Raw genomic sequence first — 22036 nt, forward strand, 5'->3', positions numbered from 1 at the left:
ATTCGTTTATTTTAACCTAGTTTGTAATTATATGTTAGGTTAGTTATTTACCTGAAGAAGAGATCAGATTGCAGATCTCGGAACGTAGTTTTACTGATTTTTTTGTTTCACTGAACGATGGCAAATGTCCGGAAAAATCCTGTTTCCTTCACAATCCTTCCATCGTCAAAAAGTAACTTCAGACAAAGAACACTAGTAGTGGTCAACATACAGTGTATTTCAATACACTGAGCACTATCACTTGAACTTCTGTGTCAAACCACAAGTGATAACTTACAAACTACTACTCAAAATTGTTGGAGTGAAAATCTCTAATCATCATATTGTCAATTCCAGCCACTAAAATGGGACTATCATCATTATTGAAACTTTAAGTTCAAAGGGTTAACTTATAAATGATATCCCTATGTGGCTTAGAAAGTAGTGCTGAAGGTACACTACATCAAAATAATTCATTATTAATAATTAATATATAATCATTTAATTTCAAACTTTTTAAAAGTTACGGCAATATTTAGGGAATGAGTTTCAAGGGATAGGTACCTAAATATCCAAGAATGTAATACCATAATAAAAAGTTATTGAAAAACCTTTACTTAACCGTTACCTTTAATAAGTTTTCCGTAAGAAGTCATTTTTAGTAACAATACTAACCTATTTATTCAAAGCTTCTTTAGCTTAGACGGATATGCTATATTTATTAAACTTGAATAAAAAATGAATAATAAATGAAATTAATGAATGAATAATCCGGTATTGAAAGTGACAATCTGGGCGACCTATACTGTGAAATATTTATATGAAAATATTACACTGACTTTCAAAAATTTAGTATTTCACAGAGGCATAAAACCGACCTTTAAATCCTCGACTTTTTCTTTTAGTATTTTCTCAAAAGTAAAATTTTTGACACGAGATTCGCAACCTCGATGAATAAGAACAAGGATTGAAGACCTGAAACGTTAGCAACTTGTGAGGCAATTTTGAGCCCAGGCTTCATTTTTGTCAAGAAGAAAAGGGCAGTCGTTTCAAATATATAATCTGAGTAAAATTAAGGTGAGCTTCAAGATTTATATCATTGCAACAATACAATCCGTTAATGTGGGGATTTTAGAAAAAAATTCAACTCCGATTGGCCTCCAATTTTTGCCATTCTTGTCACATGTTCTTGAATGGAGTTGCTATAAAAAATTTGACTTATCACCGAACTACCCCTATTTCCGGGGTAGGAATGAAATCTTTCGTACATAAAATAGCTTCTCGGTTAGTCTTATAAACATTCCCCAAAAGTTGAGCTCTTTATCTTCTCTTAGAAGACACATTAATGGGGTTGGGATTTTTAAGACACCTGTAAAAATGTTCAAGATAAGGATATAACCACGCTAAGCCCACGACCCACAATAATGAAACTACATACATATTCCGAACCACCTTTTGCCTAGAATTATGAAAGGATAATTCATAATATGTTAATTACATGTTTATGCGAGTAATCCTTGCTCCGTACTTAGCAAAGCCTGTAAGCTTTGCAATAATCTGCTTTAGAATATTACTTAAGATTGCAACCTGTACCTGGAAAGGATTACTGTAGTCTGTACCGTGTAAAATATCCAAGAAAGGTTGATTTGTATTATTGTAACTGTCAGCTGCAAGGAAATACTGACTTAATTGAAATAAATTAAAATAAAATACTTCCGGTGCAAGGCCGTAAGAAGTAGGTAGATCCAGAGCTAATGCAAGCCTACTCGAGTCAGTGCGAGCAACCGACGTATAGGGTTACCAATTCGATGGTTGCATTTCAGGGTCGATGTCTCGGTAGATGCTACTCCAGGGTTACCAATTCGATGGTCTGTAGCTCAGAGTTGATGTCTCGGTAGATGCTAGTCCAGGGTTGCCAATTCGATGGTCTGCAGCTCAGAGTCGATGTCTCGGTAGATGCTAGTCCAGGGTTACCAATTCGATGGTCTGCAAATCAGGCTCGATGCCTCGGTATATGCTAGTCCAGGGATACCAATTCGATGGTCTGCAGTTCAGGGTCGATGTCTCGGTAGTTGCTACTCCAGGGTTACTAATTCGATGGTCTGTAGCTCAGGGTCGATGTCTCGGTAGATGCTAGTCCAGGGTTGCCATTTCGATGGTCTGCAGCTCAGGGTCGATGTCTCGGTAGATGCTAGTCCAGGGTTACCAATTCAATAGTTTTCAGCTCAGGATCGATGTCTCGGTAGATGCTAGTCCAGGGTTACCAATTCGATAGTCTGCAGCTCAGGATCGATGTCTCGGTAGATGCTAGTCTAGGGTTACCAATTCGATGGTCTGCAGCTCAGGGTCGATGCCTCGGTATATGCTAGTCCAGGGTTACCAATTCGATGGTCTGCAGCTCAGAGTCGATGCCTCGGTAGATGCTAGTCTAGGGTTACCAATTCGATGGTCTGCAGCTCAGAGTCGATGCCTCGGTATATGCTAGTCCAGGGTTGCCAATTCGATGGTCTGCAGCTCAGGGTCGATGTCACTGTAGATGCTTGTCCAGGGTTGCCAATTCGATGGTCTGCAGCTCAGGGTCGATGTCTCGCAGATTGTGGGGTGTCTGGCGGGAGGCGACACCGTGAAACATGATTTCCTGCTGAATTATTTACCGCTACCGAGTATGGAGCGAGCTAGGCCCCGATGCCGGTCGCAACATGCGATCCCGCTTATAAATACCTTAAACAAGTCGCAATAAATAAACTCTCTGTACGGTGGTTATTGGCAAATAAATATCACTGATGGGGTAGAGGCAGGACGCCGCGCCGCCGCCATAAATCCGCTCATTTGCCCGCGGGCCCGCCCCGGTACTGATGGCCTGGATTTATCACCTATATCGACACCTCTGATTGTGCCGTCGGCAGGGCCGTAGCGTGCGTCTGGTGACGAGGCGGGCAACAACATAAATACCTACATGAGGAACGTTCATTTCAAGACACACAGTCTCAAGTATCAGGCTTTGCTGAGGTTGCTGGCCAGGTTGAATGGGCATAAAATCATGTGTTAACCCTTTCCATGTTATTTTGTTACGAGAAAGTTCGCTACCGCTCCGCCAAATTTTGTGGAGTGACCATCATTGAACTCTTTGTTACTTATACCAAATAAAGCATCATGCCAAATTTCAACTCTGTAGATCAATTCTTTTCGAGATATCATGCGAACAGACAGATAGATAGGAAAGTTTACCACCCATCCTTCAGTAACAGGCTTCGCTAACGCTCAGCCAAAAGTTATATAATAAATACCTCCTATTCTATCTATTCTACACTAACTTCTAATGTACAGTTTTGTGTTGTGTTTGCTCGTGAAAACGTATTAGGAACAAATCACTTTATTACAATGTGATACTCGATATCGACCTCAAAAAATGCATAAATGTTCATAATATTATTAGTTAAAAGCAACCTCAATCTCTTCCTTCTCATACCGTGTCAGTTATTGAGGTCTTGTGTTGTGAGGGAATTAATATTTTTGTCCTTGAAATATATCATTGATTTCCACACATCATTGAATTCTACTTTCAAATATATTTAGCGTTTCCTATGATTCAATTAAAATAAATTATATATATGTATATATAATTTAAATAAACATTGAATCACAAAAAGTACCTGCTCCGCCGGGACTCAAACCCAGATCTCTCACTTGCCGGGTGAATGTGCTACCATTACACCACAGAGCCCTTATTTTTTACAATTTAATTATGTTGTATTTTGCCATTTATGTCTCATATGTATTTAAATAACCAAACTAACATATGATCGGAAGACCAAATACCTGTCAAACGACTTTTATTTACATTCATTAAATTTATACAAATGGCAATGGCTGAATATTGTATATAATCTAATGAACCATCTTTAAGGGAAAATATTTTAAATAATCAAAACGAGATTTCAATTTAATTTAGTATAGATTACCTTGTTATACCTAAATAAGTAACAATGTAGAAAATTCTTAAATAAGTTAATGAAGTAATATGTCGCAACTCAGTAAGTAATCAGCACTAGCCAGAGTTGTTCGCATCCAAGGATATAAAGAAAATGGTACTGTCAGGGTTATGGGATCTAAACGAGGTAAGGGGTCTGAATAGTACTTTTAACGTTTTCACTTTTTAATTTACGCACTGATTAAATTATTTCGTGATGTTATTCTTGAAGAATTTACCTTCTAACACCAGAATTACGAGTATAACAAATGATTAAAGTGATAAAAATTAAAAGCATCCAAATGACAACCCTGACACATTCCCAACCCTTTCCCAGCGCCTGCCTTTGACAGCTATATATTTAGATCAATCCGGCCTACAAGTGTTTGGTAAATAGAGACCGCCGCCAATGGAAACAAAGCTCGCGCCGGGAAGCGATTTGCCAGGCCGAGGGTAGATCTCAACCCCTAGTCTCACAACGCCCGCATCCCTGGAACTCGACCCGGGGGGAGATATCAGTTTATTGAGACCTATTATTGATTAGGTCTCTTGTCGAATGAATGGAAAGAGGCCGACAAAGACTCCTTTAACCCGTCAGTTTAGCAATTACAGTAATTCTTGGGTGAGCGCACCAAAGTGTTGGGTTTCGCGAGGGCCAATTTCCTGCGATTTCACGAGTTTTGTTTGATGTGCATGCCGTGGGTGCAGGGCTCAAGATGATTCTATCCGGCGGGCAATACCACGTATTCGGTTTCGTTAGGGTCGCTGGAATCGATATTCTCCCTCAGAAGGCAACTGTTGCAAAAGTAATCCCTAAGGAATATTATTGTTTCGATTTTTAATCCGCCAAAGAAATTTATTCTCCACGATCGATCTTGAAGAAAGAAATGCTCCTAATAAACTGAGGTTTTCAGTTTTTTCCAACGGACTATTTGTTAGTCTCTTCTTCAAACTGTACACAGGTGTTCAGTAAAAGTGTTCCAATACTTTGGGATTTTGTTCTACACATAAAAATGAGCATAAACGTTCATATGAAGGTATGTCCTAAAACCTTTAGTTTTCGTAGTTAGTCTATATGTCTGTATGTGTTTGTTATTAAAAATTATATATCTTTTGAACCAGTAAAGATTTACTTAAGTTATGAAACTTAAATTTTTGAAAATAAAATATTAACAAAATCGTTTTAACCCGTTTCAAAATGGCGGACGTTTAAATTATTCCGTCAAAATAACTCAAAACCGGGTTATCACTTTATCTTTACTGGTTTAAATTATACACTTTTTTATTAAAACTACATACAGACAGATAGACAGAAAACTAAAGGTTTTAGGACATACCTGTATATGAACTTTTTGTTCATCTTTATTATGTAGGACAAAATCCCAAAGTATTGGAACACTTTTACTGAACACCCTGTATAGTTATTAATAGTTAGGTAAAAAAAACTGAGCTGAGATTTCCACTCGAATATGGCTGAGAATCCGAGATCTGAACTGTTCATAAATCTTAAAAAAATGTTCTTGAAGTTTTTTTAACACATTGATCCATTTTCGTAGCTATGTGAGAAAGGGTTGATTCAATGTGAATGTTGAGTTTAGCTCCACCTTTTTCCTAGAGCAGTGTCTGATGTCTGAGCTTCTTCGTAGCCGACTTTTTTTGGATCCTTTCAGACAAGTGCGTCTCCAAATTCCAGGAAACGAAAAGTCGGCAACGAAGAAGCTCAACATGGACTCCCTACACAGTTTCGACATCAGACGCAGCTCTAAGATGGTCAACTGGACCTAACTCAACATTCGCACAGATGTAGAATTTGGATTTTGATCCAAATTTAGTGTCAGGTTACTACATTATAATACTCGTCGTCACATCACTCTTTCCAAGTGGATTCAAACAAGTCTGCTCTTCATGGTCGTAGTTAAGTAACAAACCAGTAACACGACCCTCAATCAATTAAAGGACTTAACCCGATCCGAGGGTGGTCTCGACTGGAGTTGACCAAACTTTTGTCATCCCCGTGTTCCGGCGATTATCTAATGTGTGTTTCCTGGGCAGGGCAGGCCACCCACGCCGGTAGGTCAAAACAATACGGCGAGGTTGTATGACAATTGACTTCAGTTGGCCCTCGTTGTCGGTAGATTCCTCGCCCACGGCAGTGGAAGTCATGTCGAGACCCGGCGAGCCACTTGTCGCCCACTTCGCCGTTCATTCATTACTCTGTGGATCATTATTGGGGGCCATCGCATTAGCTCGTACCGTCGTATTCTGAGCATGACTCAATTGTTACAGGCGCGTGGCTCGGTAGAGTCGGATGGTCATTTTCATATGAAACTTCCAGTCATATCCGATCCACCAAACGATCAGTTAACCCTGGATGGTATCGGTGTTGCAATCTGCACCCCCTTTCTTCTGGTCGTACAGCACAGGGCTTAGATCTACCGACCAATTAGTCAACTATGTTGGTATCGGTGTTGCAATCTGCACCCCCCCTTTCTTCTGGTCGTACAGTACAGGGCTTCGATCTACCAACCAATCAGTCAACCCTGGATGGTATCGACGTTGCAAACTGCACCCCCTTCCTTCCCGTCAGGGCACAGATCTACCAACCAATCAGTCAACCCTGGATGGTATCGACGTTGATAACTGCACCCCCTTCCTTCCCGTCAGGGCACAGATCTACCAACTAATCAGTCAACCGTGGATGGTATCGACGTTGCAAACTGCACCCCCCTGCACAGATCCCCTTCAGTCAACCTTCCCGTGCAAACTGCAGGTCAGGGCACAGATCTACCAACCAATCAGTCAACCCTGGATGGTATCGACGTTGCAATCTGCACCCCCTTCCTTCCCGTCAAGGCACAGATCTACCAACCAATTGTACAACCCTGGATGGTATCGACGTTGCAATCTGCACCCCCTTCCTTCCCGTCAAGGCACAGATCGACCAACCAATCAGTCAACCCTGGATGGTATCGGTGTTGCAATCTGCACCCCCTTTCTTCGGGTCGTACAGTACAGGGCTTCAGATCTACCGACCAATTAGTCAACTATGTTGGTATCGGTGTTGCAATCTGCAACCCCCCCCTTTCTTCGGGTCGTACAGTACAGGGCTTCGATCTACCAACCAATTGTCAACCCTGGATGGTATCGGCGTTGCAATCTGCACCCCCTTCCTTCCCGTCAAGGCACAGATCTACCAACCAATCAGTCAACCCTGGATGGTATCGGCGTTGCAATCTGCACCCCCTTCCTTCCCGTCAAGGCACAGATCTACCAACCAATCAGTCAACCCTGGATGGTATCGACGTTGCAATCTGCACCCCCTTCCTTCCCGTCAAGGCACAGATCGACCAACCAATCAGTCAACCCTGGATGATATAGGCATTGCAATCTGCACCCCCTTTCTTCCTGTCAGGGTACAGATCTACCAACCAATTGTACAACCCTGGATGGTATCGGCGTTGCAATCTGCACCCCCCTTCCTTCCCGTCAAAGCACAGATCTACCAACCAATTGTACAACCCTGGATGGTATCGGCGTTGCAATCTGCACCCCCTTCCTTCCCGTCAAGGCACAGATCTACCAACCAATCAGTCAACCCTGGATGGTATAGGCATTGCAATCTGCACCCCCTCCCTTCGGGTTATAGAGCACCGGGTTCAGATCTTCCAACCAATCAGTCAACCCTGGATGGAAATCGGCGTTGCAATCTGCACATTTGTTTCCGGTCGTACAGCATAGAGCTCAGATCTACCAACCAATCAGTCAACCTGGATGGCATTGCATTGGTATCGTACAGTACTACCAACTATCGCTTAAACTGGTCAATAGGGATACATTATTATTGTATCGTAAATGTATAGTTCAACCACTGTTAAGTTACGTTTATCACATTTTACAAAACTAAAAAAATTAACTGGTTTAAATTCTTTCCGTTTGGTTTTTTCCATTTGTCTCATTATACGTTACCAAAATATGAAAAATTACGTTTTGAGAACACAAGGCACAATTTTTATTGAAGGAGGAGCTCTTTCTTGTTGGAGTTGACATTGTCGTTAATAAATAACACACAAACAATAACTTTAATTTTTTCATAATGCCTTTTGAAATAAAAGACCATCAGGTCAATTAAGACACAATGTTTATACTTTCTTCTGTCCTCCTTCTACATACAGGAGAGACCAGAGTTACAAAACGATCTAATCGTCAGTTATACACCACTCGATGAGTCATCCGGCAAGACAATATCCAATAAATAAACTCACTTACCGATAATCTTATAATCTGCCACCTCAGCTGTCCGTCCATGAAGCCTGTTGTCCAAAATAAGCCTCTTTGTGGGGACGAAGCCCCTCGGTGGCCAGAGGTGTCGGCGCTAACAGCTAACAGCTGCTTGGTGGCTGGCCACCGCACGTTATAGGACTCGTATGGCTGCACTCTGGATTAACGGAGTAGTTAAAACAAACGCTTACTCGTAAACTGCCTCTGCCTTGGGCGCAGGATCTACGAAACGTCTACACTTACGCCAATGGCGCAGTGTAGCGGGTACAACGGTTATCTGAAGATAACCGGATCAAGCAATGTCGAGCGTGGCTGCTTCTTGGATGAGTGACCGCTGAGCGATCCTGTCCTTGCAAGCAGCCTGCCTGTCCGGCCATTGGTGGTGGTTCGGAAGTCACCTTTAGCCGTTGGTCCCCAGGTTAAGTGTTAGAGAGGGCTTCTTAGCCCTAAATTGGCCTGGAAAAATAAGCCATTCTTTACTTTACTGTTTTTACACTGGAAATTACAAACTAGATAATAATTCTTTGTCTAAAGTTTGTCACTGACGATGGAACGTTTGAAACGATAACAGGATTGCCCACATTTGCAATCATTATTTGTCACAAAAGGTATGAGTAAATATACAAAATTTTCAGTGCAATAAATACCAACACGAGCTGTAAGGATTTACAAGTGGAAGGTTCTTGAAATATGCAGTGATTAGAGGTTCTTTTATAAATGAATAAAAACAGGAAAAGAAATGGTTAAATCATATCCGAAAGTCGGACTCCAAATAGATTATTTGTATTTATTAATATCTCCTCCACCTGACGAAGAGGGTAGATTCCAATCCTCGAAACGTTGTGCTATGCCTTTTGTAACATATAACGATGGCAAATTTCCGAAATCCTGTTATACTTTCAAGACAGTAATATTAATATCCATTATATTATACAGTATTACCCTAATTACCATACTATAAAAGGGTTCAGGTGATATATTAATTGAATTAAACTGAAAATTTTTAAATATTAATCTCAGAACTTTTATTTACTGTTTTAGTAAAACCCAATTATTGTCTTAATTTGCAATCAAAAAGAATTTCTGTATGTTTTATTGTAAGAAGAGGTATGTTATTATCTATAAATTGTTTTAACCTGTTCATCATTAATATAACCATTTACTACTGAAATAATGTAGATATGTAGACGTAAAAAAAGCATGTAAAGTATGTTTATTATAATCAAAACACCTTTTTTAATTCCATTTTTCTCCCTATTTTTATTAGTAATCTTAGAGGGTTGGGTATATTTACACGTATACTGCACTGTATTTAATGCTTTTTCGAAAAAATTACTTTAATTTGAATTTTTAATTCATTGTCATGAATTGAATCAATCACTGTATTACATAGCAATTATGACAAGCTAAAATACGCCACACCTCTTGTCAGGCGTTAAGTAAGAGCTTGGACGAAGTTAAACGCAAAAATGTAAGCCTATTAAATTCTTTCAACTTTTCGAGTGAGGCCAATGCCCACCAATACGTGTTTTACCCCAAAAGACGAGATTTTCGAGCACCAAAAATCAATAAATCGGTTTTTAAACGAGCTTTTTGATACAACGGACCAAAGTTTTCCTGCACATTGCTTCGCGAATTAAAACAATCCACCAATATAAATTCGTTTTGTTCTAAAATTAAGTCTTTTTTATCGAACGAGAATTTCAATTTGGTTTATATGTAATTCTAACTTAAACCACAGTATATATGGTATATAATAATAATAATAATAGTTATTACTTTAACGAAATCACTCTGTTTTTCAGTTATCTTCAAAATAACTTTTATTTTACAATAGTCTGGCTACCGAAATGAACAATGTTTTGGTTTTTATCACTCTACTATCTAGTGGTTTGCCTTCAATTTAGCGATAAACCTGTAAGGATGCAAAGAAAGCAGCTCTGCTGATAAGAAACACGTTTGACTAGATAAGGACTATTACTTTGTCTTTCTTTTAGTTTGTAACCCTGGTCACATTACTTGTAAAATTGGCCTGGTAATTCCAGAGTTAATTATTTTTAAATATTGTATTTTATATTTGCTGGAATAAATTTATTTATTTATTTTGTATAACGCAAGTGTAACAGTTCTAAAAACTTGTACTAAACGTTTATTTTAGTTTCCAATCGTGTTTTCCGCTAAAATTCGATTAATAATGAACAACTTGTACTTAGATTCCCGTTAATGACAGTGTAAGGCCTACTTTTGTGGGTAGTACTGGAGTATAACCCCTTCCAACACAATTTCTTCCAGAGTTAAATATTACAAAACACAAACAACACTCCAGGTTCAACACAGCAATAAAGGGATTTCCCCTTGCAATAGTGTATTCTGGTGTTGCCTCGTAAAAATTTGAGAATGAAGAACACTCCAGATACAACAAAGGAATGAAGAACGGTTCCTTTATAACAGAGTATTCTCGTACTACATTGTCAAAAGTGTGTTAACGGTCGTTTTAGTCTCTTAACTCCAGAACAATGTTAATCTTTAATTACTCGGTAACGAGAATCATGAAAGAGCCGCAACAAAGAACGGAGGCAAATTAATGTTTTCATCTTTCACAGTACTGGGGTGAATAGAATGCTACTACATTTTGTTATAAGGTAATAACGTTTTCAGTGACCCTTTCACCACCAAGTATTAAGAGTTCATTGTTGAAGTGCTCATTATTCCTGAGAATTTAGAAGAATAACAGGATTTTGGACACAGGATAACAGGTAGGATCGAGGGTGTTAGAAAACTGAATATTTGTTGCACACATCCTTATAATTTATAAATGCGAAAGTGCCTTTGATTGTTTTGCTTTCACGCGTAAACTATTGAACCGATTCTACTGAAACTTTACATATACATCTTTAGGATACCTGGGATGAATATATGGCCTATTCTTATTTTTTAACATTTTTATATATTGATGACAACTGCAATATGTAAGTACTATTGATTTTAGTTTGCAGCTTTCAATAACAATATCTGTATCAATGCAATTAAAAAAAAAACTCTACTGTTTTGAATCCAACCTCATTACAAAATCATATGTAGGTATATATAGTTTCAATAAACATTGAATCGCAAAAAGTACATGCTCCGCCGGGAGTCGAACCCGGATCTCTCACTTGCCGGGTGAATGTGCTACCATTACACCACAGAGCGCTTACTTTTTCCGATTCAATTATTACGTATTTGGCCGTATCAGTCACATATGCGTTTAAATAAGCAAACTAACATATGATCGGAAGACCAAATACCTGTCAAACGACTTTTATTTACATTAAATTGTATAAATGGCAATAGCCTTATTTAATTTCAATAAACATTGAATCACAAAAATTACTTGCTCCGCCGGGAGTCGAACCCGGATCTCTCACTTGCCGGGTGAATGTGCTACCATTACACCACAGAGCGCTTACTTTTTCCGATTCATTTATTATGTATTTGGCCGTATCTGTCACATATGCGTTTAAATAAGCAAACTAACATATGATCAGAAGACCAAATACCTGTCAAACGACTTTTATTTACATTAAATTGTATAAATGGCAATAGCCTAATATATATATATATATATATATATATATAGTTTTTCGGAAAATAATAGGAAACTCCAATTTTGCGTTGGAAATATAATAAATTTGAATAAGAAGGGCAAAATCTGAAATAAAAATTACTCACAATTTTGCTTAACCTCTGATCTTCGTAATAATAAATACTAAAAATTGGGTATATTATGCATGATATATGGCTAATTCCATTTTTCAAAATATTATACGACCCTATCATATATCACCAAAAGTGCTTTCACTAAGAAAGCTATGAACTTCGACTTAGGATTTCCTCTAGACTGGTCTAAAGTAGCTCAAGTGTTACTGGAAACGAGGGAGCTATTTAATCAAATACACGGAATGTTGCGTAGAGATTGTGGACAAAGCCGCTGGTACTTTATAATAACAAGAATAAAGAATTTCAGTAAAACTTTATCTAGAAATTATCTATACAAACATAAAAAGACAAAATATGCAAAATAAACAAACTAGTATGGGCTTCCAAAACGAATATTAAAATTGTTTCACTGTCGAAATAAAGAACGGAAATATAATTAATCTTTATTGAAACGCTTCTAGTCGGTGTAGTTTATGAGCACGTCATTTAAAAATGCCAATAAATAACGCAAACGCTCTAACAACTGCTGTCAGTATTTCAAGCTGATAACAACCACAACCAAAGTTTTGTCATTCAACCGAAAGTTTAGGGTCAATACTGTACATTCCAGCACAACTTCTACCCACCTGTTTCTCACATACCCTATTTTCATATTATGTTTCTGTGTTCCTTCTTTACTAAGGTCTAATTGTGTTGCTGGACGTTGTTATAAACGTTGCTGAAATCCATAAATTGTTTGGTCTTTCATCTACCACTGTAGATACGGCAAAGATTTAGGAACAAGATTAAGATTAAGGACATTTCCAGAACGCTGTGCGCCATTCATGAGTCATCTTACAAAATGAACTGAATATCTTAAAGGCCGACTTCAATAAAGAAGTAGTGATGTAAATATATCACATCTTTTACGAAACCAATCAATCTCACAAACAAAGTAAACTTATCACAAATGTTAGTAACTTAATAAACAATGGCATATTTTTTATTCTCACATTATAATTAGTGTTCTTTGTTTGAAGTTAGTTTGTGACGATGGAAGGATTGTGAAGGAACAGGATTTTGCCGGATATTTACCATCTTTCAGTGATACAAAAAATCAGTAACACTACGTTTCGAGATCTGCAATCTGATCTCTTCTTCAGGTAAATAACTAACCTAAAACATTGTTACAAACTAGGTTAAAATGAACTAATCATACCAGAGCGTTGTGACACGCCTAAGTCAGGAATCACAACCACCATGTTGTGAGTCAACTTCACTAACTTTAAAACATGCACTTAATCACTAATTATTAAAAATGAACTACAGAATACAGGTCACAATAGGTATGCATTCGTTGACAAGCCATCTACGACTGATTTGTTTATTTTAACTTAGTTTGTAATTATTTCTTATGTTAGTTATTTACTTGAAGAATTTATTTACCAGATGCAGATCTCGAAACGTAGTTTTACTGATTTTTTTTCACTAAACGATGGCAAATGTAGGGAAAAATCCTGTTTCCTTCTTAACTAGTATGCTAACAAATTTGTATGTCCTTTTATTCATTGCTATATTGGTTACATATAATCCCAATGTTAGCATTACATTTCCCTGTTAACTTTGAACAATTAACCCCAAAATCAATCAAGTTCTTCTTTGGACAAAGAGAATCGCATGTACCAACGTCCTATCAAGAGAGAAACATACAACTCAATATAATAAGGATCTGTGGGTCCTTCGTAATTAGTTATTGTTAAACAGTGTTAATACATTAACAGCCCTTACGTAACAACGACCGAGTTAGTCGCGTTGACCCCGGGTTAATTGTTAAGCATATATTGTTTTATAACAATCATAGTACGGGGGTAGGTATGGGTTTGTATGGGGCTAATCTAATCCGGAATGGGCTTAATTGATAGATGTGGGTGGCAGGGGGTGGGGGTAGCTGCTGACCCGTATACCCCACATGTTCTCACACTCACCCTCCTCTTGTCTATTAACAAATCCGGCCCCTAGGGTCCTGGTGGTATCCCCTTGTCCGTGATAAGGATAACAACTCTCTGATTAATAAGTCCAATCGTTATTCAATTTTAAGGAATATTGTATGCCTATTAATTTATAGTAAAACACTGAAATATGAAGTGTTAAATATTATATTTGCAATAATATTCCATTAATGATGATTTAATTTGTCTATTCAAATTATAAAAAGTCACCTATAGTCAACTTTAGAACATTTTTTAATTTAAAAAGTGCCAAAATTAATCCTATATATTATTAAATTAATGATAAAGATTTTTTAACAAAAAAATGTATTTTTTACAGATTTTTAAACGATATAAATTGCTCATCAAGGTAGTCAAAGTACATGTCAATTTGATTTAAATGATTTATTTACTTAGTTTATTTATTGTAACCTACAAGTACCTGAAGATGGATTCTTCGAATCCGAAATGTATATGGTACAAATAAAAAAAAATACAAAAGTGTTCAAAGGTGTATTCTTGTTACTCATATAAAACACTTTTTGAGGCTAAATTTCTAATAACATTCAATCATTTCGATAAACTATTCTAAAAAACCTCCTTTACAATGCATAAATCAACGTTTTGAACAGTAGAAATTATATAACTGACATATTTATTATTTATTTATAAACTATATAACAATAAAATTTACATTACAAAAATCATATAACGATAGAAAGTGTCCGAAATCCTGTTAAACTTTCAAACCTTCCATCCTCAATAACAAACTTGAAACAAAGAATAGAAATGACCTCTAAATCTACACAAAACTAATTGAAAAATCATAGTTATAGTTTAAATTAATTAGTTATATTCCAACATGTGCATATCAATTTAAACTGATTTACTAATTAGTCTATACTTCACATTATTTTTTCTCCAATATTAACACAATGAAATGGTAAATATTCTATTGCAACAACAATCGTTTCTACATTATAAGTGTTCTAGGCCTCAATGACAACAAAAAATCGATCTTAAAAAAAAATACTAAAGCGTAAGTGCATGAAAGTACTATCCAAAAAAATGTCAAAGATAAGATTTGTGCATCGGTGATTTTATTCTTGTTACTTACATACAACTTTTTTTGAGGCTAAATTCATAATACAGTAACATTCAATCATTTCGATAAACTATTCTAAAAACCTTTTACAATACACATATAAACGTTTTGAACAGTAGAAGTTATATAACCTACATATTTGTTATATAGCCTATTTATATACTACACATTACATTACAAAAATCATATAACGATAGAAAGTGTCCGAAATCCTGTTGAACTTTCAAACCTTCCATCCTCAATAACAAACTTGAAACAAAGAATAGAAATTACCTCTAAATCAACACAAAACGAATTGAAAAATCATAGTTATAGTTTAAATTAATTAGTTATATTCCAACAAGTGCATATCAATTTAAACTGATTTACTAATTATACGTCACATTATTATTTCTCCAATATTAACACAATGAAATGGTAAATATTCTATTGCAACAACAATCGTTTCTACATTATAAGTGTTCTAGGCCTTAATGACAACAAACAATCGATCTTAAAAAAAAAATACTAAAGCGTAAGTGCATGAGAGTAATATAAAAAAAATGTCAAAGATAAGATTTGTGCATCGGTGATTTTAGCATTGAAGTTGGATGAAAATAAAAGGAAAAAGCCTTCGTTGCAGAGGGAATAAACTGCACGGACAATGCAGGCACCATGACGACGTGTAAGTGTTTTAGTACAACAGCTGATATTTAATTAGCTGGAAGTTAATTATCAATTCGGGCGAGGAGCAGCTGGAGATATCATCTGGTCACGCTATGGACACGCAGGACCCCACCACCACGCCACTGTACGCGTAACTCAAACTGCAGGAAAGATAGAGTTTCCAGGAATTTGTTGTAACTCAGCTGCTTTAGGGGTGATAGCTGAAGTACTTCTAGACTGACTATAATGCATGATCTGCTTACTGGTCAACGCGGTCATCAACTTTGATGGAGGTTTAGAAATGGTGTAGTGACGGTGAAATGCGAGTTGTTTTCCTCTCAGCGTCTTAGCTATGCCGGCTTCGATGTTCACTGCTTTTTATTATCAAAGTACATTATTGGACTTCCCTGAGATTTGAACCCGTGATCTCTCGGTTAGAGAGCCGAGACAATAACCATTACTCTACGGAGGAGGAAATGGGCGAATTGTTGGTAATAGAAATAGTCAATACTACACATAAAGTAGTTATGGTGGAAGGGATGATTCAATGTGAATGTTGAGTTTAGCTCCAGTCCACCTTCCTCCAGTGCAGCATCTGAAGTCTGATGCTGTCGCAGACTTGACTCCTGAAGTAGAAAACTCGGTTGCTTCACCGTGCTTTGGGATCTGAGGTCGAAACTGTGCAGACATCGTTGAGCTTCTTCGTCACCGACTATTTTAGGTCCCTTCAGACGAACATAACTCCAGATTTCAGGAGTCAAGTTTGCGACAGCATCATATTTCAGGAGTGGAAGGTGAACTGGAGCAAACTGAACATTCACATTGTCAATACTGTGTTTGGGGCAAACACATCAGTAATTTTGACCCATTTGTGTTCTTGGAGCCTCTGATGAAAACGCTGTAAATGTAATTACCTTTCGTTAGTATCAGTAATTTACACAGAAAACTACAGACAAGAACGTAGCTAGGAAAATATTTGGGGGGGGGGGGTTCAGACAACTGATATTTTCCCGTAGTGGACAGAGAGTAAGGCCCCATTTTGTTCCTTAAAAGGTTCTTGACCCGTTTCTTCGTTGAGAACGATCTTTCAGCAGTACATTTCAGTAATACTAAATTATTATTATACTAATAATCGTTTACTAAAAAAGTTCTTGAACAAAATTGAAAATTTGGGGGGTCCGGATCGTTTGCACCCCCTCGCTGGCTACGCCCTTGACTACAAAATATAAAACCTCGTCATACATAGGTATTTCATTTGTTTTGTTACGTTGGTTACGCGCACGACTCAGAAAAAGATGGTACATGGTAAGAAGCGCTTGGAAGTTGTGGTTGGAGCTTAGGTAAACAATACACTTTATCACTGTAAAGCTATAAAATAAATTTGAAATAAAATTGGAGTTACATATTCTCGAATTTCAGAAAGGCATTGAAAATTATACAAAATAAAACTGACTTCTATTGAATTCTTCTAGAGCGTGCCCTATACAGAGCTGACAGCCCATAATCTGTGTCCTTTTGAAAGATAATAATTAAAATTGTGTTTTTAAGTAGTTTCCATACCAAATGCTTTTCCTAAATTTAATAAATTTCTCAATCTCTATCTTGTCAAAATTGAAACGTTCCTCTTTTAAAATTTAATTTTGGACTTAAAGATTTTTTAACTAAAGTTGAGATTTGGAGAATAAATTTTAAGATTGGTTGGAAAGAACTTTCTGGCGTCATTGTAAATTACAAGACAAGTGGATTTGGTTGTCTCTCAATCTTTGGCATATACGGCAATAAAAATCGTTTCTAGGGCTTTCAAGGGTGTACCCTATATTGAACATTAAAAAGAGTTCCAAAGCTTAGAATTTAGCACCTATATTTTTAATTGTTTAATTTATATCTACAAGTTTCTGTTAATAGGTACAATTTATTTTAACTTTCATATGAACTATCTCAAAAACAGTTAAAGTAACATAAATAGGTGAAGTGGTAGTCTCATTGTCTTATCAGGTACACAAAATTGAGTGCACTACGATGTGATAGACACAATCTCTAAGCACGGTGGAGCAACCGAGTTTTCTACACATAACGTAGCTATGGTAGGAAGGGTTGATTCAATTGAATTTTGAGTTTAGCTCTAGTTCACCTTCCTTTTACTGCAGCGACTGGTAGCAGACGCTGTCTCAGACTTTTTTGGATCTTTTGAGACTAACATGACTCCAGATTCCAGGAGTCAAGCTAAACATAGCTACGTTATTTTTAATTTAACTGTGTTCTAAAGCTTACAATCAATTATGGCTAGTGACAGGAGGTGAAGTATTTAAATTGGAGGGCAACAAGACAAATTGGGATGACATTGGACTCTTAAAGTCTTTATTTCAGCTTTCCCTTCCACATTTTATCGATGTCACGAACCTGTAGCTGCCAATCGAACATAACTTATGGATACTTATAAATCTCGCGTTTTAAAACTGTATACAAGACCGCAAACTATCAACACAGCCTGAACTGGCCGGCAGCCCGCATCTATTAAGCCAGGTATATAAACAACGTTTCCATAACGCAAAGAATTATGGAGTAATGGCCGTAAATATTAATGGAAACCCCGGCATGGCGGCGGGGAGCGGTGGCTTCAAAGTAGGACCGTTATTAAATGAATATTCCCTAACAATGAGTTCCCGGTGAGTGACAGGTTGAGTCACATAAAACTGCGCTGTTTACTGTCAGTATAGACACCAGTGGACAGATACCTCTCACTCGGCCCTAGACGTCCTCGCAGAGCGTCGGGAGGTGAAGACATTTGGCATCCGGCTCACTTGGCGGTGCGGAGGGATTCCAAGGCTATTACATTCTGATTTGGAATATATCACTTGTAAACTTGAATAAATTCTCAATTCGTCAAATTCTTCATAGACGAACGTATGACAATGATAATGAGGATGTATAAAATTTAACGCAACGCATTCTTATGATTTTCGGTAGACCTAATTAGTGTCTAAAAAGTTTAGATTTAGAATTTAGAATTATGAATGCGTCTAATTTAGAAAATATGGAGACTAAGCTGCAACATGTAACTTTTATTGCGATAATGAGCTGCAAAATTTAACTTTCCTACAATGTTATTGTTAAATACTCAATCTATGATTTACTTTTTAATTGCCCGAAAATGGACTATTTTGATAACAAAGGTATTAGAGAACACTCTGCAGACTTTAAACATTGTGTTAACAGAACTTTTACAAACTAATTTTTTTATTGTAGCTAACTTTTTACTCGTATTTACCCTTATAGAAATCAACAGCTACGTAGTATTAGTTAAAGGAATACAGAGTGAATAATTTATTTTTTACTGTTTGAAGAAAACTTTTTTATATGAATGCTAAATGATAATAATTTATTGTTTGTTAATGATGTGGACTCATTTCTTGTACAACACAGAACGAAATAGCCTAATGCCTTCTAAACACACCATTGTGGATATGTAGTATATTTCTACAGTGGATATGAGGTATATCTCCACTGTGGATGTCTTGTATACCTCCACTGTGGATATCCGGTATATCTCCACTGTGGGTATCTTGTACATCTCCACTGTGGATATCTGGGTATCTGGTATATCTCCAATGTGGGTATCTGAGTATCTGGTATATCTCCACTGTGGGTATCTGGGTATCTGGTATATCTCCACTGTGGGTATCTTGTATACCTCCACTGTGGATATCTGGGTATCTGGTATATCTCCACTGTGGGTATCTTGTATACCTCCACTGTGGATATCTGGGTATCTGGTATATCTCCACTGTGGGTATCTTGTATACCTCCACTGTGGATATCTGGGTATCTGGTATATCTCCACTGTGGGTATCTTGTATACCTCCACTGTGGATATCTGGGTATCTGGTATATCTACACTGTGGGTATCTTGTATATCTCCACTGTGGATATATGGGTATCTGGTATATCTCCACTGTGGGTATCTTGTATACCTCCACTGTGGATATCTGGGTATCTGGTATATCTCCACTGTGGGTATCTTGTATACCTCCACTGTGGATATCTGGGTATCTGGTATATCTCCACTGTGGGTATCTTGTATACCTCCACTGTGGATATCTGGGTATCTGGTATATCTCCACTGTGGGTATCTTGTATACCTCCACTGTGGATATCTGGGTATCTGGTATATCTACACTGTGGGTATCTTGTATATCTCCACTGTGGATATATGGGTATCTGGGTATCTGTGGGTATCTTGTATATCTCCACTGTGGATATCTGGGTATCTGGTATATCTCCACTGTGGGTATCTTGTATATCTCCACTGTGGATATCTGGGTATCTGGTATATCTCCACTGTGGGTATCTTGTATATCTCCACTGTGGATATATGGGTATCTGGTATATCTCCACTGTGGGTATTTTGTATTTCTCCACTGTGGATATCTGGTATATCTCCACTGTGGATTTCTGGTTATCTGGTATATCTCCACTGTTGGTATCTTGTATATCTCCGTTGTGGATATCTGGTTATCTGGTATATCTCCACTGTGGGTATCCGGCGTATCTCTACTGTGGATATCTTGTATATCTTCACTACGTATATATGATATATCTATACTGTGGATATCTGGTATATCTCAACTGTGGATATCTGATATATCTTCACTACGGACATCTGATATATCTATACTGTAAATATCTGGTATATCTTCACTACGGATATCTGATATATCTATACTGTGGATATATGGTATATCTCAACTGTGGATATCTGGTATATCTCCACTGATGAAACGTTTAAATACTTATTAGATGTTTCAAAATACCACTTAAAGTGCAGTAGGTCTAATAGAACATGAGTACTTACGAACCTTATTTTGAGACAGATTTCCGACTAGGACATTAGTTTTGGGGAAAGTCTAAGCACCCAAACATGGATTGTTCTTAATCTATATTTATCATTTAGTTTTGGTGATATTAAAGTTTGAAAATAAATCAAAGCAAATATTTTAATAATTAAATGCTTGTATTGATTTTTAAATATTTATCTTAAAGTTGTCGACCTAAAATTCGACTGCAAACTTTAAGTAATTTTCAGTGCAATAAAAATTAACTTCAATATTGAATATAAAAGTTGTTCGACTGGGATATGTTGTAATTTCTAATTTGTTTATGCACAATCTGTGATATTTTGTACAACTTTAGAATCGGATTCGAGTCATTATGGAGTTGACTGAATGGTCGCATGTGAGACGCCCAATATTGATCTCAAAGCTGTGTAGCTCTCACAGTCTTCAATATTGCAAACGGTCATAACAGAACTGATCCAACATTGGCCTTGTATGGATCGAGCGTCATTAATCATTCCTTGTAGGGATGGTAATCACCATTAAAAGAGACTTCATGAAAATATATGCTTCCACTATGCCTAGTAAAAACATGCCTCTAAAAAGGGCCAGTAACATAAATTCACTGTCTTTTATGACCTGTAACGGGTCCATAACAAAAAAATTAGATGTGCATTTTTTTTTATTTGGCGAGGTTTTTAGAGAAACGCGTATAAAGAGTTATTCATACATTTTTAATTAATCCCTGACGTTAATTGTAATATTACGATCAATATTTTACAGTAATTCATATTCTTATGTAAGTACAGAAAGGTGCTATGAAAGCGATAATTCACTATCTATGAACTATATTAATTTGTCGTGTTGGAACCCCAAACAAATATATAAAATATAGCTTACCAATACACTTATTCTGAATTTACATTTCACGATAAAAACCATTATAGAAATTAAGGCGTTATTTAAAAAGGTTTTCTAAAAGTATTCAGAGATTGACTAGGGCCTACTCGATGCAAATTTGAATTAAGGACATGCGAGAATACATGAACCTTTCATTCAGCAGTTGTATCAGTAACTTTCCTTATTATGTAAATAATACATTGTAGTCGTAATTTGTTTAATAACATGTAATCAATTTGAGATCTCTAATCCATTTAATTAATAATGAACATTTATGATCGTGCAGTAATATTTAATTTGGATCACACCTTTTAGGGCCGTACCAGTTGACATAAATTAGTTTTGTCATTTAATTTTCTAATCAGCAATTTACGGTAGCAGTTTCCTATAAAAAATGTTATTTATTTGACTAAAAATCCTTTTAAGGTTGATTGATATAAAGACTAAGAATATAGGGTTAAAAAGATATACAGGCCAACTTTTTCAACCGGATGTTTGGTTATTAGGTATTGTTGAATTGCCAACCTTCTGGAAGCTTATAATGTTACAAACGCCAACAAATTATCAGGATCTAGTTGATTTCAGCCTGCTAAAAGTTCCTCATCAGAAACTCAGGCACCAGTAAAAAATATTTAACTACTTTATTTGGATAAAAACATTT

At 36.8% G+C, this 22036-nt stretch overlaps 1 protein-coding gene across 1 annotated transcript in view; it reads right to left on the reverse strand.

Moving 5' to 3' along the window:
* Positions 1 to 13816: 13816 nt before the first annotated feature.
* Positions 13817 to 22036, reverse strand: part of LOC124358094 (protein PELPK1-like) — an 81027-nt gene continuing 72807 nt past the window's right edge. The window contains exons 2-3 of the mRNA XM_046810387.1: positions 19167 to 20173; positions 13817 to 13968 (exon numbers count right to left, since the gene is read on the reverse strand). Coding sequence (XP_046666343.1) covers positions 13817 to 13968; positions 19167 to 20173 — 1159 coding nt within the window. The remainder of the gene's footprint in view (positions 13969 to 19166; positions 20174 to 22036) is intronic.

Source organism: Homalodisca vitripennis, chromosome 3 (assembly GCF_021130785.1).
Source record: "Homalodisca vitripennis isolate AUS2020 chromosome 3, UT_GWSS_2.1, whole genome shotgun sequence".
Lineage (NCBI taxonomy): Eukaryota > Metazoa > Arthropoda > Insecta > Hemiptera > Cicadellidae > Homalodisca > Homalodisca vitripennis.